The sequence below is a fragment of the Microcebus murinus genome, chromosome 7 (genome assembly GCF_040939455.1).
Source record: "Microcebus murinus isolate Inina chromosome 7, M.murinus_Inina_mat1.0, whole genome shotgun sequence".
Classification (NCBI taxonomy): Eukaryota; Metazoa; Chordata; class Mammalia; order Primates; family Cheirogaleidae; genus Microcebus; species Microcebus murinus.
In genome coordinates, this window is record NC_134110.1 from 59,745,849 (window position 1) to 59,769,579 (window position 23,731).

At 39.1% G+C, this 23,731-nt stretch overlaps 1 protein-coding gene and 1 pseudogene across 1 annotated transcript in view; both read right to left on the reverse strand.

Annotated features, from left to right (window-relative positions):
- The window catches only part of ATP6V1C1 (ATPase H+ transporting V1 subunit C1), a 44,817-nt gene extending 24,963 nt beyond the window's left edge, over positions 1–19,854 (reverse strand). Inside the window, exons 1-3 of the mRNA XM_012784311.3 lie at positions 19,647–19,854; positions 1,695–1,869; positions 600–667 (exon numbers count right to left, since the gene is read on the reverse strand). Coding sequence (XP_012639765.1) covers positions 600–667; positions 1,695–1,826 — 200 coding nt within the window. The 5' untranslated portion in view covers positions 1,827–1,869; positions 19,647–19,854. The remainder of the gene's footprint in view (positions 1–599; positions 668–1,694; positions 1,870–19,646) is intronic.
- Positions 19,855–22,928: 3,074 nt separating this feature from the next.
- LOC105882128 (nucleophosmin pseudogene) lies at positions 22,929–23,523 on the reverse strand (annotated as a pseudogene).
- Between the last annotated feature and the right edge of the window lie 208 nt (positions 23,524–23,731).

Here is a 23,731-nt window from a genome sequence, read left to right on the forward strand (position 1 = left end):
AGAAACTGAATACCCATCAACTGATGAATGGATTAATAAAATGTGGTATATCTATATAATGGAACATTATTTAGTAATAAAAAGAAATAATGATACATGCTACAGCATGGATGAACTTTAAAGAGTATGCTAAGCAAAAGAAGCCAGTCACAAAAGACCACATATTGTATTCCATTTAGATGAAATGTCCAGACAAGCGTATTGTGGCAGAAAGATTAGTGGATGGTGTGGGATAGAAAGTGACTGCTAATGGGAACAGGAACAGGGGGATGATGAAAATGTTCTAAAATTGATTGTGGCAATGGTTGCACAACTCCACAAATATACTAAAACTCAATGAATTGTATACTTTAAATAGGTGAATTATATGGCATGTAAATTCTATCTCAATAAAGATTTAAAAAGAGAATCACTATTTTCATACTTCAAATAGGTACATTTTATTGTATGTAAAGTATACCTTCATAAAGTTGATTTATAATCATTTCCTAAAACCATTCCAATAAGCAGAGTATACACGTGATAATAAACCCAATGTCCAGGAAGCCTGACAACACTGTCTCCCATTTTGCTCTACTCCATGCATGTAAGGACATTACCCTTCTACAAATGCATCCAGTTTAGCCAGTTCATCAGACAAGCCAACCAAGACATCCAGTGTGCCAACCTAAAAGGGAAATACAGCATTCTGTTACTTAGGTTTTACTTTTTTTTTAATAAAATGATACATCTTGACTTGAAGGTCCCAAAAATCTCTAGCTGTCCATATTTTATTTCGTAATGTGCTAGTGTGGTTAAAAGATGTTTGCCAGACACTTCAAAGCTATTTACATGTACAGGATAATCCTCTAATTCATGGGTGCAAGCAGCATTTAAGATGTGAAGACTTCTCAAAGACAAGCCCGTGCTTGTGCTGTCCAGTGACAGTGGGTCATATGAAGTCCTGCTTTACAACATGGGCTCTTAAAGCAGGAGGTCCCTGGATGTGCAGTAGAGGGTCGGTTTGTAAGAGAATTTATATGCAAAACTATGCATAAATGAGCATGTTTTGGAGGAAACGTCCTGTCTCCAAGGCATCCATAACTCCAAAAATATTAAGAAATGGTAATTTTAAGCATTTCTTCAATGAATGCTGCCTATGATTGCCTCACTCAGTTAACCAGCAAAATGTAAACATCATGATCTTTCCATTCTTTACAAAAGTTCAGTCAACTGATTACTGGCAGCCTGTTTCACTTTGAGGCTGCTAGATCACTGATCTTTAATAAATGTTAAATAGATTGTCTAGATTAAATAACCAGGTTATATTGACAAGTATGATTAGGCAAGTGCTATAACATTTATAATGTTAGCAAAATATAAATTTAATAACAGAAAAATTCACTATGATATTTAAGAAGAAACACAAGATTTTCTACTTCTGAAAATATCTGTGAATGTAATATAGCAAATATTTTCATAATATTTCTCATTACAATTTATAAAAGAACAAAAAAGTCTAAGTAGAAAAAGATGTCATTTCATTTTGGTAGTTTACTCCTAAAATTTCAAAGAATAAAATACATTTTAAATTATGCCAATGATTAGAGAGAAGAAGGTTTTCTTCTAAAAGAAATTGGGTATCTCATTTCTACTAAAAGAGAGAATGGACCCTCCCTGATGAACTCATACACTCTTGCACAGTGCCACTTTACCTTTAAGTCAGGAATGTTGAACTTGGAAGTAACAGCAAGATTATTGTTCTTTGTAGTAGCAGCATGCAGTTTCTCCCATGTTTGCTGGCAGGTTTTCTCTCCAGGAGCAGATATAAGCCAGAACTCAGTCATGTTTGTTACCAGATAGATATTTCTTCAGAAATCAAGAGAGACTCTGAAATGTAAAACAAACAAACAAAAAAATACATTTTGGCTCACGCCTGTAATCCTAGCACTCTGGGAGGCCGAGGCAGGCGGATTGCTCAAGCTCAGGAGTTCGAAACCAGCCTGAGCAAGAGCGAGACCCCTTCTCTACTACTATAAATAGAAAGAAATTAATTGGCCAACTAATATATATAGAAAAAATTAGCCGGGCATGGTGGCGCATGCCTGTAGTCCCAGCTCCTCGGGAGGCTGAGGCAGTAGGATCCCTTGAGCCTAAGAGTTTGAGGTTGCTGTGAGCTAGGCTGATGCCATGGCACTCACTCTAGCCTGGCCAACAGAGCGAGACTGTCTCAAAAAAAAAAAAAAAATACATTTAATATCATTTATTTCTAAAGTGTTTCAGAGTCACAGGATAAATGATAAACTATAAACTGTTTCAAAATTAATCTTAATACCAGCATACAATTCCAAGCAAAGTCAAATTTACTTATCTGGAAGTATATCCATCTAAATGGTAAAAGGTGATTTATTTATGATACAAAGAAAAGGAGATGATAAAAAGTTAATACTAGAAAGTACCTAATTTTAAAAAATCATAAAACATCCTCAAAATTGAAATTATTCAGAAGTGGGATTATCCAAAATACCAGACACCAATAGTTTCATTTAATCAAAGAAGTTGGACAGTCACAAATTTATAGGTTTATCTTAAACTTTTAAAACACCCAAAGTAGGAAATTTTTAAAAATATGTAACTTTTGCATTTGAGAAAAACTTTAGTTGAATTAACACATTTGAATAGTAGTCACTAAATCTCAAATCCTTAATGTATACTAAATTGCCATCAAACATTTACAAATTTGGGGGGAAAAAACTTGCCAATCTGCCTGGTTATTTTAAAATGCCAACATTATTGGATCTGAGTGAGAGAAAGGCTGTGCATCTCCCTTTCCAAACAGTCCCATTAAGATACATTCAATCCTCTTTCTCCTACAATCTTTTTTCCTCCTCTTCCTCCTTCACCTCTTCCCCATACACACAGAGGAGGGAAAAAATCTATTTACAGGGACAAATCTATTTACAATCTAAGTAAGTAAAGCACACAAACACAAAATAACTTATAAAAATTAAAATACTACAGTATCATTATTTCCAATTTAATGTGCCTTCATAAGGGCCACCTTTCTACTATCATTACTCATTTAACTTCTCCTGAAACTGCGATTCTGTGTCTACAAATTGAATATAAACCTCTTACAAAGTTGTCCTGATAACAAAATCAGATAATGAATGTGAAAAAACTCTGAAAATGTTAAATTTCCTTTAAAATGTAAAGTATTATTATCATAGTGGACTTTCCCAATTTTAGTAGCTCATTTTAATTAAACCTACCTATTCATTATAATACCATTGAAAAAATGAACTAAACACAGATGCCAGCCCATGTATCTGTTATTTTTTCTATTGTTTATAGAGCATCTATCATATACAAAGTACTGCTCCAGATGTTTTATACATTATCATCTCAATTAATCTTCCTAACATCTCAATTATATAAACAATATCTTCCCCATTTGCACATAAGAAACTGAAAACACAGAGGGCTTAAACTGGTATAAAATATAATGGTATTAAATGAATATCTCAAGAAATTGTCCTTTACAATGACTTTTCCAACATTACTAATGAAGTTACACTTTTATCAGCTTTTAGTGATGAAGATCTACACTTAGAGCACCAAGCTCTAATGAGGCCAAAAATAAGCTTTAAAAGCAAAAGCAAAATTTTCATTAGCCTGCCTGAGAAACTTCAAATATTAAAATTTAGGACTATTGTTATATTATTATATATTACATATTATATTATCATACTACCCATATTCTTTTCCAATCTGATTTTTTCAATCTAATTTTAGAATTATCCATTGTGATCCATGTATAAATTGCTGCATGGTATTCCATTATATGAATAAACTAAAATTTATTATCTACATTTTCCCTGGAAGGATTGTTAAACTGTTTTTACTTCTTTGCTATTAAAAACAATTCCGCTGTGAACAACTTTCATACAAGTCTCTGTTTCTATGAAAGAATTTCTCTAGGACAGATGGGAGTAAAATAGCTGAATGGCAGGGTATGATCGTGTGGTACATTGTCTTCAAAGATGAAGGCAACATGTCTTTCCATACTCCTTTACATGCAATGTGACTGCCACTCCTTCCATCAAAAGGTGGAGCTGGCCTTGGGACTTGCTTTGACAAATAAAATGCATGGAAGTCACACTTGTGTGGGTTCAGGCCCAAGACATCAACTTCCACTTCTGTTTTTAGACCACTGCCCTCAGACTACCACATAAGGAAGCCAGGCTAGCCTACTGGAAGAGAAGAGGCCACACGCCAGAGAAACCAACAACCAGCAAAAACTGCTGGCCGTGTGAGTGAGACCATCTTGAACCTTCCAGCCCAGCCAATCTCCCAGCTGAATGCAGCTGCCATCAATGAGCCCAGGCAAAACATACAGAAGGACCACCCTGACAACTCACAGAATAAGGAGAAATAAGAGGTCACTGTTTTAAGTCACTAAGTTTGGGGGTGGTTTGTTATGCAGCATGAGAAAACTGACACAGACCAATGTCAACTCTGTTGAGTATTGCCACACCATTCTCCAAAGCCATTACCAATTTAAGTTCCCACCAGCAGAATAAGAGTTTCTATTTCCACAATTAAAAAGACACACAATATCCTACACCAATTCATCTGGAAAAAAAAAAAAAGACACACAATGGTATATATTGTTCATAGTTATATACTTACAGAAAATATAAAAACATGCATAGAAGAAAGGAGCTTCAGTTTTATATAGAAGATTTCTTCTTTAAGTCTTGGGCAAATATGGCAAAATGTTAATACTTAACTAAATCTGGGTTGTGGGTACATAGATGTCTATTAATCTGCAATATTTTTTCTACTTGAAATATTTCAAAATTAAATATTTTTAGAACTGTTACAAGAATGTAATTCTTCTCTAAGTTAAAATATAACAATGCATAGCAAATTTATAAAAAAATAAAATTTCAGTGAATTTTCAAATGTTATATTCAGAGAATAATCTAGTTACCAAATTCATCCTCCAAGCACAACTTTTCTGTTTTACCTCTAGCAGAAATGCTTTCTAGTCTGTTTACATTCTATTATAATCAAGTACTGATATTTGAACACAAACCTTTTTGAAGTTTGGGGATTTTTTCTTAAAAAGTATTTTGGGGTCAATATATTCAACAATTCTAATTGTATAACGCTGCAAGGGCAGGAGCTCAGGCTATACCTCTACTAACTCCAGAACCTATCTCAGGAAGTTGCTTTTTAAAATAAATTCCTGATGAAGTACTGTGGGTCTATCTCCTGCCTTCTTGTCATTCTGTTTGTTGTCCACTGCACCCTGGATCGCCTCACCAAAGATGCTCCAACAGCTGCTGTGCTTTTCGCTTTCCTTTGGCCACTTCAGCCTTGGCTATTTCCCTATCTCTGATTTCTTCCAGCTAAGACTCTTATACTTACCAAATCTAGCTTTTTTTTTTTTTTTTAAAGAGAAACAGGAGAGAGATATCTAGCTTTTTTAGCTCAAACACCAATCACAGGACTACCTTGAACTTTAAGATTCCAAGTTCATTAGAGAATCCAACAGCACCTCTGAACCTTTTTTAGTAATCCAGATCTTCTAAGTGATGGTAGTTCTTGAAAAATTGAGGTTTTATTATGATTTATTTTATACAGTGGTTCTGTTAAAAGTATATTTGACACATTTTTATATCTCCTCACATTTTATACCCAAAATGGTAGCTAATGAAATCAACTGTTAAATTCTTCCTGATGATAGTGTTATATTATCTGAACTGTGGCTTCTTCAAATTCTGTAATAATATAAGCTATTACAGTAGATGTCACTATCATACCATTTAGAGTTCCAGACAACCTTTTCAACCAAAATCTTCTCTAAAGGATTTCAAAAAACGGGAAAGAGGACCCAATTTCTCCATAAATAATACCTGCTGTATCTACTACACTGAGCTCTTATCGGGATCAAAAGAGATACCATGATGATAACTTCTAATAAAACTATAGTCCAGAAATGTCTCGGAATAAAGAACATTCTCTAATTCTAGCTTTTTTTTTTTTTTTTTTTTTTAAGACACTGAATCTCACTTTGTTGCCCTGGCTTGAATGAGTGCCGTGGCGTCAGCCTAGCTCACAGTAACCTCAAACTCCTGGGCTCAAGCAATCCTTCTGCCTCAGCCTCCCCAGTAGCTGAGACTACAGGCACGCGCCACCAAACTTGGCTAATGTTTTTCTATATATTTTTAGTTGGCCAATTAATTTCTTTCTATTTTTAGTAGAGATGGGATCTCACTCTTCCTCAGGCTGGTTTTGAACTCCTGACCTTGAGCAATCCTCCCGCATCAGCCTCCCAGAGTGCTGGGATTACAGGCGTGCGCCACTGCGCCGGCCTCATTCTAGCTTTTAACTGGAATCCTCTGTAGAGCCTAACTGTTGGGAGATGAGGAGAAAAGGAAAAGGCAACTTCTATGCTTGGCACCATGCTTTTAACTTTTCATCCATTATCTTATTTAATTCTCATGGCAACCCCATGAGATAGGGAGTGATACCCACAGAGGTTAGGAATTTACCTAAGGTCACACAACTGGCAGATGGGGTTCAAACCTAGCTGTGTTTGACTATAAAGGCCACATTCTTTCTATTGTGCCATGCTAGGAGAAAAGAACATTCTGCACTCAAGTGCACCTGAACTCTGCTATGTGAAGACAGAATATAAGCTGGAACACCTTTACCAACTATGTTTAATTCTAGGCTCAGAGCACCCTATAGGTCCAACTCATTCTGCTGGATAAAGGGATCTGAGCTTCACGATTCCTTTCCCTTTTCATTCAGGATTGTCACAATTTCTAAAACAGCATCAGCCAGCACCTAAAAGTGTCCTTCCTCCTAGAAAGAACAATGATTACTCCAAAGAAAAAGACCAAAAATTAGAGATTCAAGGGGCCTGCCAGGCCATAGAGGAAAGAACACAAACTCTGGAGTCTCACAACTTAAAACCCTAACTCTATCCCCTTTCTAGTTTCCTCATTTGTATAAAGTGGAAATACCACACATCTCTTCACACAGCTGTTGGAAGGAATGAATAAAATAATGTACCAAGATCTTCCCTTTCCATTTTTCCACCCTTCCTAGGGGTGACTATATTAGCTGCTGCCTCATCCTATCCTACCTCCCAAGGCCCTCCCCAGTGCCCCAGGTGGGAAATACCCTGTTTACTTATACCTAGTAAGTGCCACTATTCTACACTTACCATGTTATCCTCCCTCATATGCATAACCTATCTTCCTCTTCACCTTACTTGAAATCCTGAGGGCTACACTCATTTCTTTCTCTGTGAAACTCTAAGATCCAGCATACACAATCCCTTCTAATGGCAGGGACTTAATAAATGCTTGTTGAATGAATAAATGAAATGCAAATATAATAATGACCCTGAACCAATCGAAAAGCCTGATTAGAGAAAAAAAAGGCCAAGAAAAACATTCAAATCATATTTTTAAAGTGTTTTTATTAATTTTTTTATTTAAAGTCTTTCAGAAAACAAATTCTTATTTTAGAGTAGTTTATAAATGAAAAATTGGCAAAGTTGCAGGTTCCTAAGTAAGCCTTTGTGTTTTATTTCAAGGGTAAACACAGTCACAAATATAGGGCTTGAGAAAGAACCTATCTGTATTGCAGCCAAAGCCTACTGTGTCAGTTCTTCTACACCTAGTCAAAGCAAACTAGATCTAACAAGAGCCTGATGGGAAAGACAAGCTACTTAAGTACCAAAGAAGGAATGGAAGAACTGCCCACAATAACAGCATCAATAAGGCTTTTTGCAAAATCTGTTTTTTCCATCTTTAAGCAATGTCCACTGTCAACCTGTCACTTACACAAGTCACACACACAAAATTGCTCTTCTAAACTAACAATTTAAGCTTAGTTCCCAACAAAATGTATCTCTGCAAATGAATATGTATGCTTTTGGGGGTCAGAAAATGAAATCCATGTTGCAAAACACATTTCCTCTTTCTCCCTGTTAAAAGAAAAAAAAAATTTCAGGCCGGGCGCGGTGGCTCACGCCTGTAATCCTAGCTCTCTGGGAGGCCGAGGCGGGCGGATTGCTCAAGGTCAGGAGTTCAAAACCAGCCTGAGCAAGAGCGAGACCCCGTCTCTACTATAAATAGAAAGAAATTAATTGGCCAACTGATATGTATATAAAAAAAAATTAGCCGGGCATGGTGGCGCATGCCTGTAGTCCCAGCTACTCGGGAGGCCGAGGCAGTAGGATCGCTCGAGCCCAGGAGTTTGAGGTTGCTGTGAGCTAGGCTGACGCCACGGCACTCACTCTAGCCTGGACAACAAAGTGAGACTCTGTCTCAAAAAAAAAAAAAAAAAAATTCAAAATTGGTGGCCACTGGTTATCAACTCACCAAGACTCTGGACTCCTCCACCTCCTTCACTGCTTCAAACAACTTCCATTTTTATTCCTAATTATTTTCCTTTGTTTAATCTCGTATGCTGGAAGTCAGGCATAAATATAAGCAAATCATATGCCGAATAGAGAAGAAAATTATTATAAAGGCACATCGATTTAAATGGTGGCGTTCAAGACCCAGATCCGGGTATGTCCCTCTCTCAGTGTGTGTATACAGTGATTCTCTTGATGATCTCCTCTACACTTGCGGCAATCCAGTCTAGATGCGAGACGCTTCCCCAGATTTATATCTCCAGCCCAGGCCCCTCTGTGGCATCCAGAGTTGTACCCAACTGGTATTCACATCTGACTACAGGTCATTTCCACTTGGATGTTTCAAAAGCAGCTAAAACCAAACACTTCTAGTAAATTCATCACCTCTTCCCAATATGTGGTTCTGCTCCAGTGCCCCCAGACTTAGCACAGCTGTGCCCTTGCAGCATTAGACAATCTGGACTGTCGAATGTTCTCAAGAAAGCAGCCATCTTATTGGGCACTTCCTTTTGACCAGCACCAGGCAAAGCACTTCACCTATATTAATTCACTTAGTGGTAAAAACAAACAAACAAATAAAAAAAACCCTATTAGAGAGGTAGTATTTATCCTGCTTGGAGTTTGTTGAGCTTCTTGAATCTGTGTTTACAGTTTTCATCAAATCTGAAAATTTTCTCAGCCATTATTTTTCCTCAAAAGTTTTTTTGCTCCGCCGTTTTCTTCTTTTGAGACAAAATCACATGTATGTTAAACCACTTGATGTTGTCCCACAGGTCACTGAGTTTTCATTCTTTTTTTAGTTGTTTTTCTCTATGCTTTAGTTTGGACAGTCTCTTGCTATATCTTCTAATTTACTGACCTTTCCTTCAGAGTATCTTATATGCTTTTCTTCTAATCCAGTGAATGTCTCCCTTCAGATATACTTTTCTGTTTTAAGTTCTATTTTTTAAAGTCTTCCATTTCTTTCATTATGTTCATGTTTTCTGTTACATCGCTGAGCATATTTATAATTCAAAATGTTACACTGTGGATTCTGCTGTCTTCCTTTTAAGAGTATTTTGTTTCAGTACTTTGTTCCAGCAGGCAGTTATGTGAGGATCGGCTTGATCCACTCAAGGCTTGTTTTAAAACCTTGCTAGAATGGGTCTAAGGCTTTACTTTAGGGCTAATTTAGTTCCTATTACTAAGGCCTGACCTTTTGGGGATGCTACCGAATGCCACATGTATTCAATAAGGTTTCTCCCCTCTGTCTGGTCAGAATTCAAATGCCTCTCAGCCCTGTGAGCTCTGGCAATTGTTCAGTTTAAAGCTCTCCAGTCATTCTCCCTTAGACCTGCAGAGATCCCTACATAAGTTCCCAGTGTTTATTTCTCTGCCTAGCTCCTTCTCTCTGCCAATCTGACCTGCAAATCCCAGCCACACAAGCCTTCCACCAAATCTAATTTCCTCAACTTAGCAAGCCCAACTTGCTCTGCTTGGCTTTCCCTTTGTATACAGGGTTCCTAAAACATGCAGAGTGTCTACAGAGAGAAAGCAAGAGGGATTATAGAACTTCATTTGTTTCCTTTTTCTCAATTCTCATATTGCCTGTTGTCCAATGTCCATGGAAGCAGTCTTTCATATATCTTGTCTAAGTTTGTAGTTGTTTAAAGAGGAAAAGCAAGTCTGGTATCAGTTACTCCACTGTAGCCAGAAATTGAAGTCTCGCCTAGTTTTGTTGTATTATTCATGAGTTTTTGGTTTTGCTAGCTAATTAGTATTTGTTTCTATATAAGGATTCAACTTCCAGCCTCTCTCAACCCTATGTTTCAACATTTAATAGAAAAGGGATTAACGATGAACACCAAAAATTTAACATGTCTAGGTTGAAAGACTGAAGTAATACTGTGTTTGGGAAAAATGGACCAAAACAGCAAACAGGCATTGCTTCAGTAATAAGGGAGAGAAAGATCACTTTTGCTTAAAAAAAAAAAAAAAATAGATGCAGCTTGACTAAATGAATATCTCTAACATTCATATATATGCCAATGATTTGCAAATGTACAGCATGTTATCTTGATAGGTAAAATAAATTCATTTAAAAGCATTAATAAAGCTATAGTAATTTGCCATCATTAATAAAATACATCTTAGCTATATTAAATCATCTATAGCTAAAATAATCTAAAATAATTATATAAACACGAGAGCCCAGGAAAATTCAATGAATTTTTTTAAAAAGGCAATTTCTGGAATGCAATTTGGCAGTATTTATCAAAAGCCATAAAAACTATGGCTATGCCAACTTTAAGATATAGGTATGTATAGGTATAGACGTTAAACCAGCAGTCCCCAACCTTTTTGGCACCAGGGACTAGTTTCATGGAAGACAATTTTTCCACAGACAGTGGCTGGGGTGGGAGAGGATGGTTTCAAGATGATTCAAACACATTACATTTATTGTGCAGTCAAACCTCTCTGCTAATGATAATCTGTATTTGCAGCCACTCCCCAGTGCTTGCAGCACCGCCTCAACCCCACCTCATCATCAGGCATTAGTTTATCACGAGGAGCACACAACCTAGATCCCTCGCATGCAGTTTACAGTAGGGTTCCCGCTCCTATGGGAATTCAATGCTGCCACTGTGATCTGACAGGAGGCGGAGCTTATGCAGTGATGTGAGCAATTGGGAGTGGCTGTAAATACATATGAAGCTTCACTTGCATGCTGCCACTCACCTCCTGCTGCGTAGCCCAGTTCCTAACAGGTCACAGACCAGTAACAGTCTGCGGCCCATGAGTTGGAGACCACAGCATGAAACTATAAAAAAAATCTGCTGATGATTGCCTCTTGGGAGGAGATTGTGAATGTTTATTTTCATTCTTTCTATATATTTTTATTCTCTAATTTTTAAATAATGAACTACCACTACATGTAAACACCAAAAAAATACCCCTAATAGGGCAGTATCTTCATACTTGAAAATAATGAAAAATTCTGAGACCATTAAATGACATCATGACAAAGAACCCTGGAGATAAAACAAAGAGAATGGCAAAGCCCATTAAAAGCAGCTATGTCTGAAACATGAGATCAAGATTGGTAAAGAGCCTTTTTATCTCACTTGGAATTACAGACAGAGAAAACTTAAATGCCAATTTCAGGAAGCACAGTGTAATGGCCAGAGCACTGCACTGAGAATACAAAGACTTGGAATCTAATCCCAGTTCTGCATATCACTGTCTGCATAAATTTTTTCACTTGTAAAATGAGAGGATTGGATTATGACATCTGGGATCCTTCTCTGATCCTATACTCATTCCCTGAATCTATACTGAGTGAGGCCCAGGAGCCTTTTTTTCTATTTTCTTATTAAGTCCCTCAGGTAATTCAGCCAAATTTCAGAACCACTATACTATAATAGGCATTTCTAAGATTATATAGTGAGTTCAATGTTATAAGAAATGGCAACACTTTTTAATAAGATGGTTAAATGCCACAGTGTCATTATCAAGAACCACACGTAATACAGACAAGGATTTCTGCTCGGTGGAGTTTAGAAACTTTTGAATATATCAATGCACTTTTTGTAAGCTTTCAATGGCAACTTACAAACTTGAAAAATAAATCAATAGTGATATGAAATCAAGTACAGAACAAAATTAAATCTGGGCAAACTCTTGCTTTGCTCAAGAAATGTACAATTTTACTTAATTTATGAAGAGCAGACTAAATGGATTTTAAATGCCCTAAGTAACAGGTGGCCTCGTGACCACAGTGTAGAGTCCTAATTAATTCTCAAGAGTTTACTTCAAAAAGCTTTTCCTCACCAGTTGAGAGAAGGCTAAACAACTCACAGAAAGCCCCTAGTCCTGCTTCTTTATTGAAATAAAGCTCAAATGTGCCACTTTTCATTGTCATCACTACTAGTGTCCTTGTCTGGGTTTTCCTGCCTTATCCTCACAATCATCCTGAACTCGCTTTACCCATCTGGGCTTCAGGCTTGCCCTTTGTTCTCTTTCCTACTCTGCCTCTGCTCAGTCCATTTTACACACAATCTCTTTCTTCCTGTTTATACAAACTTGGGCTTCTCCTAACAAAATAATCCCCCCAACTAAGTCTATCCATGCACCAAATCCATGAATATAATCCCAACTATTTCTTCCTCGACCCACATGTCCATTTAAACTCATGTAATTAACTGCATTAAAGCAGACATCTATTTTGTGTTCTGTCACACATCTCTTATTTGTTTTTTTTAATATTTTCTTATTTTTATTTTTTACATTTAAATTTTTTTATTTTTTTATTTTAGCGTATTATGGGGGTACAAGTGTTAAGGTTACTTATATTGCCCATGCCCTCCTCCCCCCTCAAGTAAGAGCTTCAAGCGTGTCCATCCCCCAAACATTGCACATCTTGCACACATCTCTTATTTGACTGTAATTGTTTTCCATTTAGGGTTGTAGCATTCATCTCACAAAATATTTTAGGTGCTTAAGTCCCCAGAACTGTGGTAGGCTCTGAGAAGCAAAACAAATAAAATGTAGTCCCTGTCCTCAAGGAGCTTACTCCGGATTGTAAGGTGGCAGGTCTACATGGGCAGGTACGTCTGTGTGTGCAGGCAGGGGTGAAGAGACCATGCAGATGCCAAGATAGAAAAAAAATCTCAGCAGAATACAGTGGAAGCACAAAGGAAACACTAGTCAACACTAGTTAATTTTTTTTTTTTTTTTGAGACAGAGTCTCACTTTGTTGCCCAGACTAGAGTGAGTGCCGTGGTGTCAGCCTAGCTCACAGCAACCTCAAACTCCTGGGCTCAAGCAATCCTCCTGCCTCAGCCTCCCGAGTAGCTGGGACTACAGGCATGCACCACCATGCCTGGCTAATTTTGTGTATATATGTATTAGTTGGCCAATTAATTCCTTTCTCTTTATAGTCGAGACGGGGTCTCGCTCTTGCTCAGGTTGGTTTCAAACTCCTGAACTCAAACAATCCACCCACCTGAGCCTCCCAGAGAGCTAGGATTACAGGCGTGAGCCACAGCACCCCGCCAAGTCAAATTTTTAAAACATTTCTATCTCCTCTGACTGCAATAAGTAAGCTGCTTTAAAAAAAAAAAAAAAAAAAAAGCAGTTAACAATTCTTTTTCAACAAGGAATGAAGGAAAAGTGGGAGGAAAGGAGAAAAGATAGGTTAACCTGGGTCCAAAGCTCTGGGACTATTTACTCACTTTATCTCCCACTTCTGGTAGTTTGAAGGCTGTGGATTATTTTCCTACCACAATTGATTTGAAAATAAAATAAAGATAATAAAGCAACTATTACAACAATGCAAAAGGTGGGAGTGATAAGCCTGAATAGGAGATCTACTAGCATGACTTCTGACAATGGAAAACACAAGCCTGACCCAAGATGGAGGTGACCATAGAAAACAGTACAGTACTTTACTAAGAGCTCCAACACTTAACTGATTTTAATGCTTTCAAGAAACCAATACTGGCCGGGCGCTGTGGCTCACGCCTGTAATCCTAGCTCTTGGGAGGCCGAGGCGGGCGGATTGCTCGAGGTCAGGAGTTCAAAACCAGCCTGAGCAAGAGCGAGACCCCGTCTCTACTATAAATAGAAAGAAATTAATTGGCCAACTGATATATATATAAAAAATTAGCCGGGCATGGTGGCGCATGCCTGTAGTCCCAGCCACTCGGGGGGCTGAGGCAGAAGGATCACTCAAGCCCAGGAGTTTGAGGTTGCTGTGAGCTAGGCTGACGCCACGGCACTCACTCTAGCCTGGACAACAAAGTGAGACTCTGTCTCAAAAAAAAAAAAAAAAACAAAAAAAAAACAAAAAAAAAAAAAAAAAAAAAAAAAAGAAACCAATACTGTAGTATCTGAAATGCAATCACCTTTCACAGTAAATTAAATTGCACAATAAATTAAGCCTGGAAGGTGGTCTACATGCACAACAACTTCCTTTTCAGTCCTTGAAAATACCAACTTTACTAACGTGGCTTATTTGAACAAGCACAAAAAGGCAGTGGCAGGCCTTAGATCCATCAGTGAAATATCACACAGCCTTCCTAATGTGCATATCAACTTTAAACAAAATTGATCCATTCATTTTAAAACGTTGCCACATCCTACCCTAGAAATCAACTATTAACACCATACAAATAAAAATAATAACTGTTTCCTTTTTAAAGGTAAAAATTCTATTCTTCAACACACAGTATCTTAATTGGGATTGTGAGGGGGGCTTGGTTACAATATAACTTGTTTAAATGTTTCCAATAACTAAAAAGAAGATTTTACCTTGCAAGAAATACTTCCATGATTCATATGGAATGAGATTATAAAACTGTCAGAACAAACCTTTGTTAAATAAATCTTAACTTTTGCATGTTTTGTTTTCAACTGAAACAATACTTTATAAATGCTCTATAATCCTGTTGAAGACTACCTGAATTTCATGCCATAAATATACTTAAATATGAAAGGCAATTTAATCTTTAACGGACGTATTTTATAAGCAACTACCATCTTTTTATTCCACAATTAGCTAGAAATTAATTTATGAAAGCAAAGCCTTACTTTCACACAGATGACTATGACAAAATCTGGAAATATGTTTGGGGGGCTTGGGGAGATAACATATAATCCAATGATGGAAAATTTCTAGTAATTTCTGGTAAAGCTGGCTGAATTGGCAGGAGGCCATTGTAGTACACTTATTACTTAAAGTAATCATGAGAACCTTCTCAGCTTCCAGAGACTCCCTCTCCACACAGAAAACTCAGCAGTGACCCAGAGAGCAAATAATTCCTTCCATGCCAGGGGATTCCCTGAATTTACATTCATGGCTCCCAAGACACTACTTCCCTTCTTTTGGGATGGCAGTTTATGATAGTGACTGGACCACAATACCACATTCTGCTAAAAGCTGCTGATATCTCTAGAATACAATGTATTCTAGCCTGAAAGTCATCAACTGAAAGACTTAAAATAGGTTAATTTTCCGCAGTTTATGGCTCTAGTAAGCATGAGATTCTCTTCACTGGTAAAAACCACTGCTCATTGAATACGTATCATTTTCTGTGTCCAGTGATAAGCACTTCTACATGCTAAGCAATTTTGCACTTAATTTCTTCAAAGTAGATGTTATCACTACCACCTGCAGATGAAGGAACAGTTAATGAAATTACTTGCCCTAAGTCACACAGCTAGTGACTACATTTTATTGGGACTGAGAGGAACCTATTTGAGTTATTCATGCAGTTTTTGCAAAAGACAAGTTCCTCGAAGAAATATTGGAATGCAGTTTCTGTAGTTTTACACTAAAGGAATCACATTAAAACATCAAAAACTGAATTTTAAATGCCTTTATTTCAATTATATGCTAATCTGTTAAAATATTACTCTTAACCTCTGTATCCCCAACATCCAATATTTGACCAAAATGTAAATAATGGCAACACCCACATGTTTTGCAACCAAACGGTACCCCTCTCCTCCAGGAGTTTGGAAATGTATGAGAACATTTTGAGTTGTCCCAATGTGAGGGTCACTAATCAGCATTTAGTGGATGGGGGCTAAACAAGGGATAGTCTTGTCCAAAATGCCAATAGCACCCATGCAGAAACCCTAAACTATAGGGTTCAAAAGAAAGCCTTTCATGGTAAAGTTAATCCACCAACTTACCTAAATTTACAAATAACTTCCTATTCATTAACAGTCTGTTTAAAATACCTTAGAAGATACATTAACCTTTTTCTATAAAACACCATTTTTGGATTTAGGTGGTATTTTATTTTCAAACACACATATACCTCACTTTCAAACACACACACACACACCCTCATTGTAGACATACAGTTAATGCTGTCTTTTTGCCCCTGATATAACCAAAGCAGGTCTCCCCGACTGCCTACCTCATTCATTTTTGAACTCAATAAATGTATAGCACATTTGCACAATGGTATAATATTAGATCTCCCACTGGAAAAGAATTTTGTTTCATTATAAAGAATACAGTTTGAAATTTCTAGTTCCAAGGATCACGTGTGTCAATAGGAAATTTTAGACTGCCCTGGTTCATTTCATTGCCTGAGCCCTTTCCAAGGGCACTATGCTAATGGTTCCTACTATGTCTTAAAAACAGTGATGAACTGGAAATCTAACATGAATTAATTTATAAATAAAGTGATAAATAATTCCACATCCAAAGAGTGAAAAAGATGTATCCTGCAGATAGATCAGAATATGCACTACAGCAAAATTTAAATAGGAGGTACTTAGTCAAAACTGTAGTTACTCCTAAGCAGAATCAAGTTCAGAAGGAAGACTTACTTCTTAGGGGCTGGTGGACTTACAACGAGACCCTTTTGCAAACGTTTATTTTGGCAGTCCAGTCTTGCTCTTTAGCCAATGGAATTATTTCACAAGTTATGGAAATAATCAGAGAATCATATTCCTGACACCCAAAAGTCTCTTTTTAGTTGTAAAAACTAATGTACATGAGGCTCCTAAGACTAGTATATAAAAAAATAAAAATTAGTACTTTCTGCCCAGTTTTAAAAGCTGAATTACACTACCTAGCTCTCAGCATTTAGTGAGATCCTGACTACTGTTTCCTTAGATTTTATCTAGTCCCTGCAACGTATACCAGAAGAGAAAAAGATCTGGTAGTTCTGAGACACAACCCTGAGGCTCGGTCTTCAGCACAATTTGAGACCCACTTGTTGCCAAAGAACTGTGATTGACAACCTGAGCACTTTCAGTTCACCTTTTTTGCTTATAATCTCCTTTAGCTGAATTGTAAATTGAATAGCTTTACCCAAGATTATAGAAGATCAGTTTCAAAAGCATAGAGCACCATTGCCAAATCCCTTTGAAACTGTCCTGCTAGAAAAAGTCCACCAAGAGTGCTGAATCAAAGATTATAATGCATTTCAAAAAACTTATCCTTCTCTCTAGATGTGACTGTGGTAAGGACTGTGTAGGTAATCAGCAGGAACAATATATCAGCAGTCAGAAAACTGTGGGAGTCACACCACAGTAACTTACACAAATCACTTCACCTCTAATTCCAAGGGTCTAGAATTCTAGATAGGTTACTATTCATACAATGAATAGCATTTTCATCTACTGTCTTTCAAAGACCTGTGAGAACAAAATAAATATGAAAATTGATCCCTCCCTATAACCAAGTGCATTTCAGTAAAAGATATTCTGAAATAAATGGCATTACGAAAGGATAAATTTGAAAGGCCAAAACAAATTTTTACAAAGAAGCCTCTCCTATTTACTTCAAGACTGCTGGGGGGCAGGGGTAGATACAGCTACTCTCAGTGAAGGGTGTAAACAGAATCTAATCATTCATTCCCTTCCTCAACTCCTTATTCCCTCTAGAAGTGAGTACAGTTAAACATTCTCGTTAAGTCCTCAGTGGAGAGAGAAGGTATCCTGCCTTCAAATTCTTCAGTGGATTACAACAATGCCCCCACATACACACTGGCCTTCCCTCATTCACTTCTGCCACTCTCCAGGTGCTCTGCTCCACAAAATTGTCTTTTTAAAAGCCATAGTCTGACTCACTCCACTGCCTGTAACCTTCACTGGCTTCCCTTGCTTTGGGGATATTATAACTGCCCTGCTGGGCCTGACCCCAGCTTTCCCTACTTGTCTCTCTCACACCATTCCCTTCTGGCTTCAGCCATGCTAGCCCTCCTACAACTTCTCGAAAGCTTTATTCCTCCTCGTATCTCAGGGCCTTGACAGATGATGTTCTCTCAGCCTGGAATGTCTTTTTCACTCACACCTTCACATCTCCTTTCCAGCCTCTTTTCAGATCTCAGGTCAAAAGTTAAATCCTCAGCAATGCCTTCCTTGAATCTTCCATAATGGTCATGGCCCTGGTAAACTCTTACATACCACTCTCTGTTATTCCTTCAAAGCACTTTTCACACATGCATGATTATTATGAAAATCCATCTCCTACACTTGACTGTATGCTCTGTGAGGGAAGAGACCCTATTTCCTAAACCCTAGCATCAGCACAATATATATATCTGATACATAGTTTGCACTCAATACATCTTATTTGAACAAATAAGGTAAATGAATATTATTCAAAAGTCCTTGTTACCTGACCTCGACTTTATTTCCCACTTCTCCACAATGCAATCCACCACAAACCTAAACTTTTGATTCCCCCCAGAAGCACTCTTCCCCCTTCATCTTGAAGCTTTCAAATCCTGTGTCTTTCCCTGCCCGTAGTTATCCCCATTTCTCTCAATCTGTTCCAATCCCACAGGCTTGCCAAGACTCAGTTTTCTTTCCTCCAGGCTGTTTTTCCAAAGTGCCAGTTCATACATCTGTCCTTGTTCCGCGCTTTCAAAGCACTTCACATTCTCTTTCTGATAATTACATATAACTTCACAGTACTTTCATGTGTCCTGTGTGTGACTTTTCCCCCCAACATTGGTGCAAACTCCTAAGCCTGTGTACACTCCACTCCCAGAGCAATAAATATTTCATTTTTCCCTAATATACCAGATTTTTCCTCTGAAAAGAATATTAGCCCCCCCCTTTCCTCCTTTGTTTCTCAGATAATTCAATTTGCCCTATGTGACTCTCTCCCAAGTTCCCTTTCAGGGTTTTTCTTCTTTTTTGCCTACCCTTCCCCCATTTTAATAAATTGTTGAGTTCTCTAGATTCCTGTTTTTTCCTCTTCCTAGAAGGTCCATGCATCCTCTGTGAGGATCCCCTGCCTGCAGTGAGGGGCTCCTAGGCCCTTTAAACTGCCCTCCCCATAATACCACACAAGCGCGTACACCAGGGAAGGCTCCTGCGCTGGCTGTGACCTCACACACACCACCCTAGACCCTCACCTGGGCCACTCTGTCACCTTTCTTCCCCCTCAATCAGGTGGCATGGATTCACTGTGACCCCTCCCCAAGAAGAAAAGTCGCGGACCGCTGCGTCTCTCCTTCCTGCCTCTGTCATTGAGCACCGCCAGGGCTCGTTCTCTTTTTCCCTCTTTCCTCTTCCTTAGGGACGGAACCTAGGCCCCAGGTTGCGGGGAAGCGGCGCCGAGCAATCAGACACAGCTACCCGGCCAGCTCCAGCTCCAACGCCACGGCCTGGGCCCCCGCGCCCGCCCCCATCCCTCCCAGGCGGCGACCGCAGCGCAAGCTTCGGCCTGGCCGGGACTCCCCGTCCGGGAGAGCCCGCGCTCACTGACCCAGAAAGGTGTCAAACGAGGAAGTGGCAGCAGCAGCAGGTACGGAGGCAGGCAGCTTGGCAGACGTTAACGGCTCAGCGCTCCATCCCTCCCCGACCCAAGCTCCGGCCTCACGGCTTCCTCGACCCCAGCGCCCACAGAGCGAGTCACGTGCCAGCCGGAACAGTCAGCTGACCGTGGCGCGCGCCGCTCCGCCCACGCGCGCGCCACTGCGCAGCCGCAGCGCTGCCGGCCTCGGGAGAGGGGCGGGGCTGGGAGGCTCCGGGAGCGGAGGGGGCGGGGAGGCGGGGCCGGACGGGGCGGTTCCCGGGAGGGTGGGGTCTGCCGCTGCCGGCAGTGTGGGTGGCGGCGTGCCGTGGGCCACGTGGGATCGTCGTCGCCACCGTGCCTAGCTAGACCCCAGTGCAGGTTTCCGCGGATCGGAATTTGTCTCCAGCCTCCTACACGGGCGTCTCCACTCGGGGTTTTCTGAGTCATCGCCTTAATAGTGCATTTCACCTGATTCACTTTTCCCTTGCAGTCCACTTCAGCTTAGTTCCATAAATGTCCACGGAGCATTGCTGTGCGCCAGGCATGTGCTCTTGCTCCTTAGGATTACATACTGGGGTGAATCACTCCTTGCCACGAGAACTCGTCCTAAGCAGTTGAAACCACATGAGATAATGGGAAACCAAGGAAGGATTCTGGACAGAGGCGCACAGGGGACGGCACATCCTTTGGGGAAAAGTAAGCTGCAAGCTGCTCCTCCGAACCCTGCATATTTAGTTAGCTTGGGAAGATGGGTGATATTATTCTAACTTAGAACATGGAGTTTTGGAAACGGTAGAGAATTTTGAGATTTTCAGATTTAATCGTTTTAGATTTACAGATGAGGAAAGTGAAGAACCAGAGGGCACAGAGTTGTTTAGCTCAAGGGAGTAGACACACCTGGTGTTAAATCTGGGCTCGCCTACGTGGTAGCTGTGTGACCTTACACCTCTAAACTTCAGCTTCTTCACCTGCAAAATGGTGATAATAATGCATACCATAGAGAGGTATTGTGAGGATTAAATGAAGTATGTGTTTAGCACAGTGCCTGGCACCTAGGAAACACCTGGTAAGTGGCCACCATTATTACTATATATCATGGGACCCAGATTTTCTGACCTACCCTATGCCTTTTCTGCTGTGAGTCCCTGTAGAAATTCACAGCAGAATCTCTTAGAGCTGCAGTGTTAGGTTGGACAGGAAGTAGTAACCAACCTAACTGACCCCCATCTGATGCTTTTCACCAGTTTTGTGTGAAGTTCAGGCAAGTCCGATAACCAGTTCTATAACACAGTTTTAAAAACTTGTTAGGAATTCCAGAGGCTTTATCTGCCATCACAAAATGAGCCTAAAGGCAACTTTTTGTTAGATCAGTGCTGTCCTATAAAACTTTCTGCAAAGATGGACATGTTATCGTGTTGACTGTACAGCGCCCAGTGGCCACTATCGAGCACTTGAAATATGGCTAGTGTGACTTAGGAACTGAATTCTAAAATTTATTTCAGCTTAATTAAAATTTAAATAGCCACATGAGACTAGTGACAACAGCTTTGGACAGTGCAATTTTATGGTCTGTCTGCATTTGAAACCTCTTGGTTTCTTCGTGGTTATGTGTGGTCCTGACGCAGACTTCTCATCTCAGATTCTTAATTTCTGAACTGAAGTTCACCTACTTCTGACCTTGCACCACTTTCCAATGTTTTAATTACCATGTTATACTTGGGAGGCAATATAGTAGAGTGCTCAGCAAATGTTAGTTCTAATTATTATTAGGCCTAGTATATCTCATTTAAAAATCTGGCAGATGTATTAACATAAGCAGGGAATAATTGCCTTCTAATGGTTTCTAATAGTAAAAGAATGTGTTTTTACAAAGAGAGAGGAAGCTCACTTTTCTATACTGTACTGTGTATAAGAGGAGCATACTAGGTCTCTAAGTATGTAATGGACATGCTACATCTTTCCCTCTATTCCCAACTATCTAAATACTACCCATCTGGAAGCACCATCTAAGCTGAAAGTACCCGTAAGATGCATAGAGAAGATTTATTTTTTTCCTGGCAACTTTTTAAAATTTAAAATCTACAGTACTCAGTAGTTGCAGGCAGTCTCCTATCCAAGTACTAACCAAGCCCAACCCTGTTTAGCTTCTAAGATCAAGCACGTCCAAGGTGGTATGGCTCTAGACACTGGCAACTTTTTTAAGGGAAAAAAAATAAAATTTTTATTTCATTTATTTTTACCTAATTGAAATAGTGATCTTATTTCACTTGTATACTTTTGTTTCCCCACCATTTCCATTTGTCTACCACTGCTACTATATCATATTATGCTGTCATAACATTCCATACATACTTAAAACCAAGCAAAGGGTGGAGTTCCATCTTTGAAAACTAAAGTGGCATTTTAGACAACACATTCTTGGCAATAGAACCTGAACAATATTTATCCAACACAGTAGGGAAGTTCTCACTCTGTATTATAAAAAGGACAGCCAGATATCAACTGTTACTAAAATGAAATAAGACAATAATTTTTAACAAACTGTTTCTTTTTGTAAAGATACTTCTTCCACTGCCAGAGATTTTTTAAAAAATTTTTATTTGTAGGTCGGGCGCGGTGGCTCACGCCTGTAATCCTAGCACTCTGGGAGGCCGAGGCGGGCAGATTGCTCGAGGTCAGGAGTTCGAAACCAGCCTGAGCAAGAGCAAGACCCCTGTCTCTACTATAAATAGAAAGAAATTAATTGGCCAACTAATATATATGTAAAAAATTAGCCAGGCATGGTGGTGCATGCCTGTAGTCCCAGCTACTCGGGAGGCTGAGGCAGAAGGATTACTTGAGCCCAGGAGTCTGAGGTTGCTGTGAGCTAGGCTGACGCCACCGCACTCACTCTAGCCTGGGCAACAAAGCAAGACTCTGTCTCAAAAAAAAAAAAAAAAATTTATTTGTATATATTCATGAGGTACAAGTGCTATTTTGTTACGTTGATATATTGCACTGTAGTGAAGTCCGGGCCTTTAGCGCATCCATCACTGAAGCAACAGACATTGTACCCACCAAGCAACCTCCCATCATTGACTCCCTCATCCCTCCCACCCCTTCAAATCTCTCTCCATTGTCTATCATTCCACACTCTGCTTTCATATAAACACATTATTTGGCTCCCACTAATAAGTGTGAAAATATGCAATATTTGTCTTTCTGTGTCTGAGTTCTCACTGCCAGAGATCTTGAATACAGCCTCCTGGTCAATTATCCAGAGCAATTCTTCACATAATTAAGGCACTTAGCTTTCACTTTGGGAGGAGAATCCATTTTTTCTATACTTGCTTGCCTTTTTGCTTTAATGTCTTCTACAGAACTAGGAATTTTAGGAGTTTTTCCTATTTTTTTTTTGCAGGATTCTTAACTTTTTGATTTGTGTGTTGATAGTTTTGAGTATTTTGGGTTGATTTCTGTGCATTTTGGCTGGAGTATCTCATATAGATTTCTTCACTGGAGTTTTTCTTCAGTTTTCTTTTCATCAAAATCTTCCTCCGCCTTCTCATTATCATCTTCATCAACAGCAAGTTTTATTTTTTTCTGTGGAAATGCTATGACTTCCAGGGGCAGATCACTTTCAAGATATATTTAAGTTACACATCCTACTCCTCTTCTTCGTCTTCTGACTCTGCAGATTCCTCCACAGCTATTAAGTGCTGTCCACTAATGTACAGAGGTGCTGAACCACAGTTCAACCATAAGGTCACAGGCAGTGTTATTTCAAAGCCCCCAAGGGAAACCTTGGCTGTACAGACATTTCCAGAGTTGCCAGTGTTTCTTTATTTGGACTGCCTTCACAATTCATTGCCTCTGCTTCAACAGTGTGCAATTCATCCTTGGCACCAGCCCCTAAACCAACCATTCTTAAAGATAACTGATGCTCATTTTAATCATTATCCACCCTAAAATGATAAGCTTTTTTGGCCTTTAGTTCACAACCAAAAGATAGCTCTGGGGTCTTAGGAGGTTCATGTCCTTGTCCTTTGAATCTTCAATGGAGTGGTGGCACACTC